Source organism: Sardina pilchardus, chromosome 14 (genome assembly GCF_963854185.1).
Source record: "Sardina pilchardus chromosome 14, fSarPil1.1, whole genome shotgun sequence".
NCBI lineage: Eukaryota > Metazoa > Chordata > Actinopteri > Clupeiformes > Clupeidae > Sardina > Sardina pilchardus.
The window spans coordinates 29870477-29885619 of NC_085007.1; the positions used below are offsets into that span (position 1 = coordinate 29870477).

General features: G+C 47.6%; 1 protein-coding gene across 1 annotated transcript in view; it reads left to right on the forward strand.

Annotated features, from left to right (window-relative positions):
* LOC134100599 (WD repeat-containing protein 7) overlaps positions 1-15143 on the forward strand; it is a 144728-nt gene that overhangs the window by 26214 nt on the left and 103371 nt on the right. The window contains exons 15-19 of the mRNA XM_062553886.1: positions 636-869; positions 1076-1578; positions 4781-4872; positions 10644-10762; positions 11053-11176. Coding sequence (XP_062409870.1) covers positions 636-869; positions 1076-1578; positions 4781-4872; positions 10644-10762; positions 11053-11176 — 1072 coding nt within the window. The remainder of the gene's footprint in view (positions 1-635; positions 870-1075; positions 1579-4780; positions 4873-10643; positions 10763-11052; positions 11177-15143) is intronic.

The following is a 15143-nucleotide window of genomic DNA, read 5'->3' on the forward strand; positions in this document are numbered from 1 at the left end:
CTAATGTGTTCTTTTGGCCAGAGAGTCATCAGAGCACTGGCCTTTTCAAGCGTAAACATCCTTTCCAATACTAGGAATGCAATGCAGGTGCCTCCGTAATTGAATTAACATTGAATAGCAATTAGCAAGCCAGCAATTTAAAGCCGTCCTGGTTGAAAACAAGATGAGGCCCAATGAACGCTTGGGGGGGAAGGCATTAGAGGAGAAATGTTTGGGATTATTACGTAGACCTGCAGATGAGGACATTAATATGCATGGCGGCAAGCTTTGACTAATGTGCTTGAGCAGTAGTCAGAAATTAGTCCATTAGACTCCTGCGATTATCAAGTTTCCATGAGTAAGTAGAAAGTTTGGTGTCCATGGTTGGAGAGATATAATTAGGTAGCCGGGCCAATGGCAGTAATTGATGTAAACCACATCCTGTATGCATATGGATCGTACACAGATTACTATCGAGCAGGCAGATATTAAATGAGGCGTGACATCAGAAAGAGTGATTATGTTTTTAACTTACTTTATCTCTCTGGCCAGTTGGAGTTTAGTGAAAAGACGCTTGCGTGTAGCAGAGCGAAATGGCCCGATGTCTAAGCATGTTGGAGATAGTCATGTGCCCGTCTTTCTGTGTGTTTCTCAAGGGGAACCTGCCCAAGTACTCCCACAATGCACTTGTGGTGCAAGCGATGAAGACCAACGTGACGGACTCGGACATGCACGTGCTCTTCTTCGACGTGGAGGCGGTCATCATCCAGCTGCTGACCGAGGAGGCCCAGAGGCCCAACCCCATGCTGGTCTCCCCGGAGACGCTGCAGAAAGCACCTGGCGGGGTGGACAAAGGCGGCTCCTTGCTGGCCAGCAAGATCTTCAAACAGGTCAGCAATGGAGTAGTGGACAGATGAACACACACCTATGTGATAGCAAGATGGACACTAGCAATGGATTAGTGTCCATCCAGTGGTTTGCCTGTTCTATTTGTAATTCATTGATGCTAAAAACTATGCCATTCAATATATCATTCCTTCTCCTCCATACGTCTTCTCTCCTCTCTCCATCTGTTCTTTCCTCTGGTCCTCTCCAGGTGAAGGAGACCATCAAGGAGAACATCAAGGAGCACCTGCTGGACGAGGACGAGGAGGAGGAGGAAGAGCTGCGCCGGCGCGAGGAGAAGTCCAAGTCCCTGAGCCTGCTGGAGTACAACCTGACCATGGACACGGCCAAGCTCTTCATGTCCTGCCTGCACGCCTGGGGCCTCAACGGCCAGCTGGACGAGGTGTGCCTGAGCCGCCTGGGCATGCTCAAGCCGCACACGCCCATCTCCTTCGGCCTGATCTCGCGCGGCGGGCACATGTCCCTCATGCTGCCCACCTTCAAGGAGTCCCTGCTGCGCCAGCTGGCGCTGGGCGGCGCGCCCGACGCCGGCCGCAAGCTCTCCGTGTCCGAGACGGTGGGCAAGGGCACGTACGGCGTGTCGCGCGCCGTCACCACGCAGCACCTGCTGTCCGTCATCTCGCTGTCCAACACGCTCATGGGCATGACCAACGCCACCTTCGTGGGCGAGCACATGAAGAAGGCCCCGGCACGGTACGCAACCAACCACCCACCCACAGGCACAGCAGCACACCTGAGAATACACAAGCAGACACACAACACAGCTATGACTGATCATCTCAGATGAGGCTGCTCTCATGTGGCATACACATTCAACACCATCTTTTGAGTCAAGGCTGAAGTTCATAGCTGTATTCACAAATTTGATTAAGCGCCGTCTTAACAAGTAAAAAAGGCTGAAGATAGCTAAAGAAAGTGTTATGTACTGTGATGTGAAGTATGCGGGTGGTTAAAAGAAGTGAATGCTTTGAAGCATACTTTCTAATCAAAAGACATATTCAAGAGTTGAAAACGGAATATGAAAATATTCGGGTTAAATGGCAATTAATATTGAGTTTTGTTAGTTGGAATAACACATTTGATTGCAGTGAAAAGAAGTGGGTTTCATTCATGAAAAACCTTGAACATAGACAGTAAAGGGTCAAAAACTCTCGATTTCATTTGACATTAGCGTCTTGGCTCAGAATACTTTTCGCATTCCGTGTCAAATTAGAATAGGTTGTCGCTGCACCGTTCAGACTTTTCTATAACATGAATAGATCCCAAAACCAAGGCCTGTGAAATATTTCTGTTTAAATCGTATGTGTTCATGTTATTTTCAGCCCTTGAAATTACTTCAGTATTACAGCCTGAAAATCACATTCTCTTGCAAGCAATATTTGGGCATTAATATAATGAAAAGTATTCATAGGCAGCTGAAGCTTGGTAGGATGCTATGGTAAGATGGAAGACAAACATGTTCTCAGTATGTCTGAATCATTAAAAGTTTGTACGGCATTTTCGTTGATGTTCTGCAAGGTTCTAGATTTGGAAAGTGACATTGAGGGTAGTATAAACTTGTTTTTGTATGCATTTGGTATCAATCATTATTTACATACAGGTACTATATTTTATTAATGTTGTACCAATGTTTGAGCTCTCCACATATAATGGGCTTGACGATTCTAAGGATTAAACAAGGGGTGGTTGTGTTCTGTCATTTTCATAGGATTAAAATGGTATGTGGGGTAGCTAGTGGGCACTTGAAAATCTACATGGGCATTTAGTGTCCAAAGTGGCGATGTTGGACGGTGGTCAGTGAGGGAGCAGTGCGGTTGAGAATGCTGTTCATGGTCTCGGACTCCGAATCAGACATTCAGTGTGCCAGACACTGTGTGCAGCACTCCACCCAACAGCAACGAGCAAACAAACTTCACACTCCACACCAACATCATCCAACATTCAGAGAGGCTCCAGGGTTTGAAGTCTGGGACATTAAAGATGCAATTTCTCCTTTCGCTCTCTCTGTTTCTGTTCCTCTCTCCATCTCCCCCCCCCCCCCTCCTGCTGTTGTTCAACTTTCTCTCTTTCTCTCCCAATGTCCCTCCATCATGTTCTCAATTCCCCCCTCTCCGTCCTGCTCACCCACTCTGTTGCTGTGTGTGTGTTCCTCCTCTACGCTCCTGCATCTCTGCGCTGGTGCTCTTACTGCAGGCCTGGACTCACTTCCTCTCTTGTTTACCACTGTTGTGTATCTGTCTGTCTGCTCTCTGAGCCCTGGTGGTCCGGCTTTGTCTTTGACCGCTGTGCCGGGGGGGTGTCCAGGCCAGTGGGGCTGTAATGAGCCGGGCAGGGGACGCTCACCTCCGGGGCAGCCCGCTCACTGGCACTGCCCCACGTTGGCTGGCATGGGACTAGGGCCAAGAGCTGGAGCTCTGGGGGTGCCAGGGCTTTTGTGGCGAGCGAAGGCGGTATTGAGCTGTTAGGCCGTAGCCGGGGGTGTGCGCACAGCATCCAGCCGCATGTGGAGAAGAGGCTGATTGTCTGAGCTTCCTGGGCGGTGAAAGATTTAGCATCTGCGCAGGAGATGACGATTTCATGAAGCTAAGTCGATAGAGTGTGTGTGTGTGTGTTATGCTTTTGGATTAATACCGAGGCAAAGAAAGTGAGAAAGAAAGAGAGAGAATAGGGAGAAAGAGAGGAGACTGTGGCTCGCTGAAAACTAGACAGCGCTCAATATTTCACAAGCATCCCTCCCTTCATGCCACTCTATTAGATTGAAGTAGTTGTGTCAGAGAATTATCATTGTCAAAGTTGTGAAGCAGCAAAGTTAGCCTTGGTGCCAGTTAGGAAGTTTCACCTCTTTTCCTCTCTTTATTGTAGTCATTCTATTCACCCCACTATGTTTATATGGCCACCTTTCCCTTTTTAGCGGTTACTTGAAGGCCCACCGGCAGACAGAAACCGAACACTACTTATAGCCTTCACTCTTCACAGCCGGCGTCTATTAGACAGAATTCCTGTTTCTCCCCACCTTTCTTTCTTTTTTTCTTTCTTTCTTTCTTTCTTTCTTCCTTCCTTTCTTCTGTTGAAACTTTTCTTCAGTAAGTGTGGGGAGCCTTGCGGGCTAACAGTGTTGCTCTGACAAGAGCTGCTTTTCATTAGGGCAGATGCAACAGGTGCTCTCAGCCAAGCCAAATGGAGCAGAGCTGTTTGAAAAGCTACTGAAGGCCCAGCTGTAACGATCACTGCAGGAGACTCGGTGTGTGTGTGTGTGTGTGTGTGTGTGTGTGTGTGTATGTGTGTGCGCGGGCTCCGTTAGCACATTAGCCTCAACTTAGCAAGTTCAGAAGAAGGGCGAAGTTCATGGGGGGACAGGGGGAGGGGTGTGTTGAGAGAGTTGGAGGGAGTTGAGGAGTAGAGGAGGAACAGAAAGGAGGGGTAAGGGAGAGGGTGATTAAGAAAGGGGAGCGAGAGGGAGAGAAAAGCGAGTAGGCGGGGAGCAGGATGGCTAATGCTCCCTTTCCACAGGCAGGTGCTAGGAGATAATGAGGCTTTAACCAGGGCTCTCGCCTTCACCTCAGCCCCCTCACACACCCATCCATCCCACTACAGTACACACACCACCACACACACAAACGCCCTCCGCCACACACACCACCACAGAGTCCTCTCACTTCTCAACTCTCAACATATTAACGTGTGTTGATATGAAGTATATTATTCTATGACTGAGCTTTAACATACAGTACAGTGCACACAGGAGCCCACTGTGGGCTATGTGGATGTGTGTTGGCACAGACGGCTGCGCATGAGTGCGCGCTGCTCGAATAGGCCGGCCTCATGAATGGCATTAGGGGAGGGAGCCGGGCGGCTGCCAGTGCTAAATATTTTATTTGGCCTTTTGTGTTCGCAGCCCCCCCAGACCGGGCACCCCAGAGACCCTGAGGAAGACCGGCCCGCCGCCCCCCGCCTCCAGCCCCGCCATGCAGGCCCAGATCAAACAAGGTGACTACAGCACAACACACACACACACACACACACACACACACACGCATACATTCTCAATTACATACAGTACACCATCGCACACACGGGGGGTAACGCTCCCCCCTTGCATTGGAACACACACACCCCAGGGGTGCCAGCCCTCCCACAGCATCCTGCCCCACACTATCCCACCTCCAGTACAGAAGGGTACACACACACACACACACACACACACACTCTGGGGACCAAACTCCCATGGTGGTACGCTATCTCGGTCATGGAGCCCAGCTCTCTGAGGACTATTAAAGTCCGGTTGGCCTTGCGTGTAACTGCTGGTTTGCCAGCGGTGCGGGTCAGAGTGTGAGTGCGCCTCTTTATAAATGAATGAGAGGGTGCAGTGCGGCCGTCTGGGCACTAACGTATAATCTCATCTTATACTTGAGCTCACACACACATGCACTACACTACTGGAGTGGACACACACATGCACTCAGACACAAGGGGAAGTCTTCAACAAGACCTCTGGACCTCTCCGTTATTCATGAGAAACAGATGCTTGGGCTACGGACTAAAGATACCACTGGAACACTTGAAAGTCCGTCTTTTCAGTAAACTGTATTTTAGATGTATGATATTATATTTATAACGGTATTTTGTTACGACATTTATCTATAATTCTCTTTGTTTAACAATATATTGATTCATCCACATGAAAAGAATACTAGATGGTTATGGTATTTTGCAGATAAATTACATATATTATCTACCTGATCTTTTTTAAGTAAAATATTTCAAAAATATATATATATATTATTAAAATGTTGCCCCTACACATTGCCCCATATATCACATCAGTAAATAATTTGGTTTCTCTTTGAACCAGGTGATTGACTTTATTGACTTGATGGGTGGCAGATCTATTTGGCTGTTACGCTCAGTTTGCCAGTTGCAATTCTAATTTTGAAAAAGCATTTGAAAATGTTTCTGAATGATGTGCAGTTTTGCAATTTATTGCTACATATTTATTCTCTCCCACCGCTTCAATTTCCGCTGGTACAACTTCTAACAGTTCAAGTGATCTATTTTTTTATCCTGTAGTTATGATTGATGGTATTATGCAAGTAATAATATATTTTAGTGATGATTTGAATATTGTATAGGCTTGAAATGGTCTTGTTTATGTTGGAGGACAATGGCAGGTGGGTGCCACAGCTTGTTTGTATACTTCCATGTGCCAAAGTGCACTCTCACACACACACACACACACACACACACACACACACACTCCATCTTTCCCCTTGAGGGCCTCCTGTAGACCCCGAGTGGCCTTGAGCCCATTGTTGGAGCCCTCTGTCACCAGAAGCACCCACAGGCCATTGAGATGCTAATATCTTTGTTGCTCCGTGAAGCCCCTTCACGAGTTTTTACCAAGCGTGTTAAACTCTCTGACACGTGCCAGTCCCGCTCCGTCGTGCCGCGTGTCAGAGCCGGCCGGCGGGAGCACAAACACGCGCCGCCGACTCGCCCAGCCTCCGCTGGTGCAAATACAAACATCTGAGAGGGTTTTCCCTGGACTTTAGAATAGCGAGAAGCATCGCTGGCTTGTTGATGCACGCCAAGCCTATTGATTCCTGAGTGCTCTTTAAGTTTGAAGAGATAATGAAAGTTATTCAACGCAGAGATTTTTTTTTTCTCACCCCTCCCCCGCCGCTCCTCTTGTTCTTTATCGTCTTCTCCTCCTTCCTTCTTTTTTTTTTCTCCCTCTTCACTCGTTTCCTGCCATATTGATCTGGACTGGTTTGTGAAACAGCTCCCAGGTTGTATTATGAAGTGTTTTTTAATGGAGTCTTTTAAAGTGGGTGCCAAGACGAGGCGTGGGGCACGTGCCTGCCTTGTTAAGGCAAAAGGGGGTTTGGAGAAACGAATGCTTTTGTTGTGGAGCTTCCCGGCCTGTCACACATTGACCGGGGGTGGGGGGGAACGGAACGCCGAGGCGCAGAGATGGGAAGATCTGGAAGATGCCTCGGCTACACACAACAGCGAGCTCGCCACTGGCTGGGCAAAGTGGCCCGGTGTTGGCAGATAGATAAACATTTCTAGCACATCTCTGATTGCTAATGGCATCTTTGTGGTGCTGGAGGAGACGGTTAAAGGGCCAATAGGGAGTTATTGTGGAGTGACATCCAGCTTCACCATCTTGCCTGATGAACACCCATACGTGTACAATAGAAGTTGTCATGGCAACTTTGCTTGACATTTTCTTTCTTGATTTTTTTTTTGCACCCCCTCTCCCACTCCTCACACACTAACACTCACAGGCTGAACTCTCTTTTCCTCCCTGTCTTTGTGTCTTCTCACTTCTCGCTATCTTTCTCTCCTCACTCTCTTTCACTCTCTTTTCCTCTCTCTCTCTCTCTCTCTCTCTCTCTCTCTCTCTCTCTCTCTCTCTCTCTCTCTCTCTCTCTCTCTCTCTCTCTTTACTGCTCTCTTCTGCCTGTTTTTCTCGGGTGACTCATTCACTGTCTGCATGGCTTGAGCTGTGGCCTGCTCACCTGGGGCTCTCGTGCCTGCAGAGGGGGGACTTCAGTCCGGATGCCAGCCTGCACTGAGTGCTCATGGGAGTTGAAGTCCAGAGCATGTTTCTTTTAAAGCTGCGCAGGGTTTAACATGCTCTGTCGGGCATCACCTGCCAGAGACTTCATCTCCCATCTGCACTGATGTGAAATGACAGAGGGCCTCTTTCCACTGAGTTCTCTCACACACCCTCTGTGTCTGACAGGAATAAATGTCTCATGTATAAACCTCTTTTTCTCTGTCCACTAAAGTTATTATGTCGTGTTTCATGTGTGTTTGTCTCTCTATGTGAGGTCTTGGTAAGATGTTGGTTTCTGCGTTCTGTATGTCTTTTCGAATGGTTCCTTTTCTACAGCTAATCTCAGGGAAAACCACCAAAATCCCTTTCTAGTTATGAGCAACACACAACAGTTTTGTAACATGCTTGATACAGTATCACACAGTAGTAATGCTATTAATTTAGCAGCATATAGTTAGTACACTCTTAAAAGGAATGTGTTGGATATTTAAAAACAACACATTTGTGTTATTTTCAACACATACTGTGTGCACTCTTGAAACAAATAAAACAATTTCTTGGAAACAATACAAACTGTATTGTCTCTATATAGACATAGAGATGTGTTAAAATACAACACAATTTGTGTTGTTTTCAACACCTTAATTTTAAGAGTTTATTTTCAGGTTTTCATTTAAAGGTTTATTTTTCAGATTTATAGCAGATGGCCTTTAAACATACAGTATACTATAAACATACAGTATATACCTAGAAAATACTCAGCAACTTGCATACACAGATTATGCTAATTATGGATTTGATAGGTGAACATTATCAACATAGCCATATTCTCTCTATTTTATAAAAGATATAGATCTATAAATCTGTTGTCCTGCCCCCTCTGAAGCATGTCAGGAGCCAGCTGTGTCCCTAACTGTTTGTCAGCTCTTTACACCTTTCCTTTGGTCTCTGTCTACCTTACTAACTGCTCTTTCTCCTGTTCACCTGAAACTGCGGGGAGTCTTTCGTGTTTTCTTTTCTTTCTTTTCTTTGTTTTGTCCTGTGTTTGTTTTTTTCTTCTTCTTCTTTACTTCTCTTCCTCTTCTTCTGCAAGCTGCTGCCGCTGCTGCTCCCAGCACTGGGGCTAGTCTCACTGGCCCTGCTTTTCATCCCTGTCCTTCAGTCAACGAAGGTACTCTCCCCCGAATAACAGCGCTTCACCTCCTCCTCGCCCCCCCTCCCTCCCTCCCTCTCTCCCTCTCTCCCTCTCTCCCTCTCCATCTCTTTCTCTCTCTCTCTCTTTTTGTGCTGCCATCTGCCATTCGCTGCTGCTTTTTCACCTGTTCCTCCGCGCCTATATTTTGGAGTATCTTGTCTATAGTTTATGTCTGTGTGTGTATTTGCGTGTGTGTGTGTGTGCTCGACTGTCCTAGTGCGTCTCGTGTTGTCTCGTTACGGTCGTCTTGTTTAATCACTCCTTGTTTTGGTCTTTAGGTTGTTTCAGTTTGCGTCCTGGTCTTGCATCTTTGTCTGTCTGTGTCTGTGTGTCTTTGTCTTTGTCTTTGTGTCTGTCTTAAGGTTTGTGTCTGTGGTTTGTGCTTCATGTGACTCACACGGTCTGCATGCTTGCTCTTTTCACTTTAGAGGGATTGGTTGATCCCCTTTTCAATAACAAACACACACGCCTCTTACATATACACTCACAGAGGCCACTTACCCACCTCCTTTTTTCCACTTTTTGATGAGTTTTACTTTTACACGTATGTACAGTATATCTGTTTTTAAATTCTCTCCATCCTCAGATGGAGAACATAGCCTCTCGTCTCCGCCAAAATGCCTTTTCCTCTCTTTCAGCCGTGGCTAAATCTCTTTTTTAACACTCATCAACTGGTTGGCCTATTCTTCAGATTTGTTTGCCTTTTTTTCTCTTTATTGGGTTGATTGCCCCATTCCCTTCCCCCAATACCACTTCTTTTGAGTATGTCTTTTCAAATGTGCCTTTCTGGTCAAATTTCCTTTTAAAATGGGTGTAAATTGGTGCTAGTGCCAGTGGACCAAATGAATGTCAAACTTCCTAATTGTTTCTTTATCTGAAACAAAGCCTTGGACCTTTTTGGACCTCATAAGAGAAGCAAGCATGTTGACCCGTAGTTCCTGTCTATATCTCTTTCTCTTCCTCTTCCTAAACCCCAGTCAGCCATCCTACCTCCTGGCATTCAGTATTTAGGGTAATAGCATTAGAGCAGTATTAGATCATAGCATTGTAGCTTTTAATAGCAGCTGGTTTAGTAGTAGCTTTCATTTAGTCTGTCCAGGGAGTATTGCTCCCAGGAGAGTTTAATCATAATGATCTTTGTCATAAAATGATATTTGAATGAATACTTAAGCTTGAATTTAAAGAAAAAATGTTTACACTATTATGCTGATTCTGTAATATTTTCTAGCCATACACGGCAATAGATGTCGATGAGTTGATGGCAACATTTAAATATCAATATATTTGTGAACGTTATTTTGCCATCTGGATATGTTCTCATTCTTAATTTCCGCCCAATCTTTCCTCTCAAGAGAATGGTAAGTATTCACAGTCTAATGGACGCAAAGAAATCCTTCCCTATTTCTTTGACATTTTGAATGTCATTTCCTGTTGGTGCGTATTAAGTACTGTATGTATTGAGCCAGTCGCCATGTGCATCTTCAGTCCACCCTGTTCAGCAGCACTGAAGCATTGCCAATGCCAAAGCCATATATTCACAATATATGTGTGAGGGACCTGGAACCAGTGCTCTGTGTGCCGTCAGTCAGAAGGGCCATTATCCTGTGTGTGTGTGTAAATATCCAGAACAACGTGAATGTCTACTTTAATGCTGCTCTGGTTGTGTGTGTGAGTGTGTGTGAGTGAGTTAAGAGTATGTCTGTGTGAGCAAGGAAGAGGTGTGGGAGGAAGAGAGAGGGAGCGATAATGGTCATCACAGCCATGTCTGTTGGCATGTGTGTATATCCTTGTGTTGTTACAGTCCAGTGGTGTGAGCAATATTGTAGTGTTTATGTTTGTTACCGGACACTGGGCAGACAGGTCATAAAGCAGGCCAGTGCATGTGGACTGCGTGAGTGAGTGAGTAAATGTGAGTGTGTGTGTGTGTGTGTGTGGGGGGGGGGGGTGTATATGGGAGTATGAGGCCGTGGCTCTGAGTGTGTTGCTGTGTTGCTCTGCTAGGCTGGAGCCAGCTGGCTGCCATGCACTGCGTGATGCTGCCCGACCTGCTGGGACTGGACAAGTTCAGACCCCCTCTGCTGGAGATGCTGGCCCGCCGCTGGCAGGACCGCTGCCTGGAGGTGAGAGCACACACACACACACACACACACACACACACACACACACACAGACGCACACACAGTGCCGAGTTTATTTGGTGTTCGGAATCCTTCATACCTCTTTCCTCTTTATACCATTTCCTATGAAGACCACATCTGTCAGAGACCTTTTTGTTATCCATTCAGGTTGAGACGTCTCTCTTCCTGCGCTGCTTGGGTGATTTTGTATTCATATTTGAACATGTCTGTTTGTTTGTTTGTTTGTTTGTTTGTTTGTTTGTTTGTTAATGTGTGTGTTGTGTGTTGCGCAGGTGAGGGAGGCAGCCCAGGCCCTGCTGCTGGCTGAGCTGCGGAGGATTGGTCAGTCTGGCAGGAAGGACACCATTGACCTGTGGGCCCCATACCTGCCCCAGTATGTGGACACCGTCAGCTCCCGTAAGTGGCGTGTGCGTGTGCGTGTGCGTGTGCGTGTGCGTGTGCGTGTGCGTGTGTGTATGAATCATTTGGTGTGGGAAAGTTATTTCTACTTTTTAAAGATTTATTTTTGGGCTTTTTATGCCTTTATTTGGACAGGACAGTAGAGAGAATGACAGGAAGTGAGTGGGAGAGAGAGTCGGGGTGGGATCTGGAAAGGACCACGGGGCGGGAATCGAACCCGGGTCGCCAGCGTACGGTGCAGGTGCCCCAGCCAGTTGCGCCACTGCCGGGGCCAAGTTATTTCTACTTTTAACATTGAGAGGGCTTCATGTATCCCACAGCATTCAGATATGAGATCTTTCTGTAAACTTTCAATTCCTATTCTCCGCACGCCCCCCTGACAATCAGCCTCAGCTCTTGGTTTTATTTTACAAGAATGCAGAAGTGGAACCGGTTTGATTGATTGACGTGCATGAAATGCATCTCTTATTCAAGAGCTGCTCTTGCTGCAGGTGTTGGAGAGTGTGAGAAAGTGATCCAGTCTTGAGTGGGAGGTGATTGGCACCTCATTAAACAGGAGAGGCATGTTTTGTCCAATCGCAGATATTTGGCAAGGTCACAGTGTTTGTGTTTGTGTTTGTGTGTGTGATGCTGCGCTACCCACCTGGCTATCAGAAGCCACGCTAATGGGGCTGTGCAGTGTGTGTGAGTTGGTGTGGGTGTGTAGCGCACAACTATGTTAGTCTCATGGACAGAACTCACACATTTTTCCATGTTCAACCCAGTAACAAGAAGTATGGATATATGGACTATGAACACACACACACACACACACACACACACATGACACAAATGCAGGGACATGCGCACACACACACACACACACACACACACACCCACACACACACCCACACAGTCTTTTTCTCTGTGGCAGATGGGCAGAGTCTGTCGCTGATTTTTAGCATGCAGAACTCATAGTGGACATAAAGTTCATATGATGTCATCCACCTCTGTCTGCTGTCTGTCTGCTTGGTCCACACACACACACACACACACACACACACACACACACACACACACCCAGTGACCGAGTGACTGTCTGTGACCTCAGACGTCCATAAAGTCGGGGGGCTTTTTCACTGCTGTGTAATACTTGTCATAAAGCACAGTGGAGGGGAGCGCAGCAGGGCCGAGCCTCCGATGGGTGGGCTGAAGGAGGGAGCACTCTCTGGGGCGTGTGCACACAGACACACACGGAGAGATGGAGAGATGGAGAGAGAGAGAGAGAGAGAGATGGAGAGAGAGATAGAGAGAGAGAGATGGAGAGATGGAGAGACAGATAGAGAGGAGAGAAATGCTGCCATGTGTGGGGCCTGTCGGCGTGTGTGTGTCTGTGTCTGTGTGTGTGTGTGTGTGTGTGGATGTGTGTGTGTGTGTGGGTCTGGGTGCCACTCTTGCAGCATTAACCAATTAGCTCCAGCCAGCCCAGTGGCCCACCGGCCCACCGGCCACAGCTTTATTTACTGACTAAACTAATTAAGCCCCAGCAATCAGCAGTCATGCCAACACACACACACACACACACACACACACACACACACACACACAGAGACACACACACACACACAGAGACACAGAGACACACACACAGAGGCAGAGGGAGAGTGAGAGCAGCACGTATGGCATGGTTGCTCAGCAGGATTTTATTTACCTGTCGGATAGAGAGACCCCAGAGACATGATCATGATATGAAAGGTGGAGGTGTGCAGTCAGGAGATATTGCATCGTGTGTGTGTGTGTGTGTGTGTGTGTGTGTGTGTGTGTGTGTGTGTGTGTGTGTGTGTGTGTGTGTGTGTGTGTGTGTGTGTGTGTGTGTGTGTGTGTGTGTGTGTGTGTGTGTGTGTGTGTGTGTGTGTGTGTGTGTGTGTGTGTGTGTGCATTTCTATCTATAGCTAGATTGTTGGGAAGTGAGGAGAGCAGGTTCCTCTTTCCCAGAACCCTGTGTTCCGCGGGGGGTGAGGTGAGTCTCACCGTCTTCCTGCTTAGCGCCACTTATCCCCCCGCCGGACGGCCAGCCGGCCTTCCAGAGCCTTCCGTGCGGGGCGGGCGCCAAAAATAGAGGAGAGGAGCAAGGAGGAGAGGCAGAGAGGAGGAGAGGTGGAGAAGTGGAAGTTTGGCTTGGGCTTTTATCTGGAGTGAGGCCTGAATTATTCATGCAGGAGCTGGGATCCCCCTGGGACTGGGCAAGGAGCTGCAGCCTCCTTCTGAGGCCCTCTCAGACTGTGTGTGTGTGTGTGTGTGTGTGTGTGTGTGTGTGTTTTTGACACTAAGACAAGACTGGACAGAATGTTTCAGAAGGACCTTTCAAGAAGGCTCCATCCGTACAGGGTTTACTCTGTCTCTGTTCTTTTGCGGGAAAGAATGTGTGTGGTTGTGTGTGTGCAGTGTGTCTTTGTACCACAGAACTGTACAATCTGTGTGTGTGTGTGTGTGAGAGAGAGCGAGATTGCTGGCCAGTCTTCCTGGAACTGGTGTTGTGCACTGTCAGTTTCAGGCGGCCGATGGAGCCTCTCTGACACTGGCGGGAGAGGCAGCCGGGGACTCTGGGGAGCGGCTGCCATGGCAACTGGCGCTGGTCAGTGTTGTGTTACCGTGGTAGCGCTGGTGGGGGGAGGGGGGGAGTTGACCTCGGCAGGGGTGCAGGGTTGCAGGGTCACGGAATCCCATCTCTTTGTTTGCCTCCGTGGCGCTCCTGTCTCCTCATCCCTCTCTCCTGTCCTCTCTCCTCTCCTCTGTGTCCCTCTATCTTGTCCTCTCTCCTCTGCTCTATCCTGTCCCTCTATCTTGTCCTCTCTCCTCTGCTCTATCCTGTCCCTCTATCCTGTCCTCTCTCCTCTCCTCTATCCTGTCCCTCTATCCTGTCCTCTCTCCTCTCCTCTATCCTGTCCCTCTATCCTGTCCTCTCTCCTCTTTCCTCTATTGTGTCCCTCTATCCTGTCCTGTCCTCTCTCCTCTTCTCTATTGTGTCCCTCTATCCTGTCCTGTCCTCTCTCCTCTCCTCTATTTTGGTCCCTCTCTCCTGGCCAGTCTTCCTATCTATCTCTCCTGACTCCTCCTCCTCCTCCTCTCTCTTGTGCTGTTCTTCATCTCTTTGCTGTCTTGAGTCATTTGGGCGTTTAAAACATGCTCCACAGCATCACAGTCAAGACATCTTTTATTGCTGGGCCGTTATTATTGCCATCTGAAGGGGTCGCCCATGTTGACTTCTCAATAATACTCAGAACAGAATGATGAGGAATTAAATGTCTCATCTTCCATTTCTTTAGAATGCTTTCACCCTGCTGTTGTTATGAAATTGTATAAAATACACACACACACACACACACACACACACACACACACACACACACACACACACACACACACACACACACACACACACACACACACACCACAGGCACAGTTTTACCATTCCTGTGCGCTGGGCTTCTTAATGAGTGTTCTGGACCAGTGCTTCCAGATTTCACAGGCACCTTGTCATGCTCCAGGCTCCTGCAAGCACCTGATGGTCCCACACAGCCACTGCCCCACATACACACACACACACACACACGTACACACACACACACACACACACACACACACACACACACACACACACGTACACACACACACACCGACATGACAGCCCTGATCGATACGCACACGCACCCTCCCCACTCGTCAATAATTATTATTTATTTGTTTACATGCCTCACCAGGAAGTGAATCCACCTGCTGCCTCAGGCATGCCCCCCAAAAAATGTCTGATTTTTTTTTTCTTCTCCTTCCTGGATACGCTTATAAAAGTTGAATCACATCACATCGCCACAGCCTGTAGCCTCATACAGCGCATTATTTGAGTCGCTGGAAAATAATCTGATTTCCAAAGGAGAATGATATAGATCCAGCCGTATGGGTATTATATTGCCTATATACTTGTGGA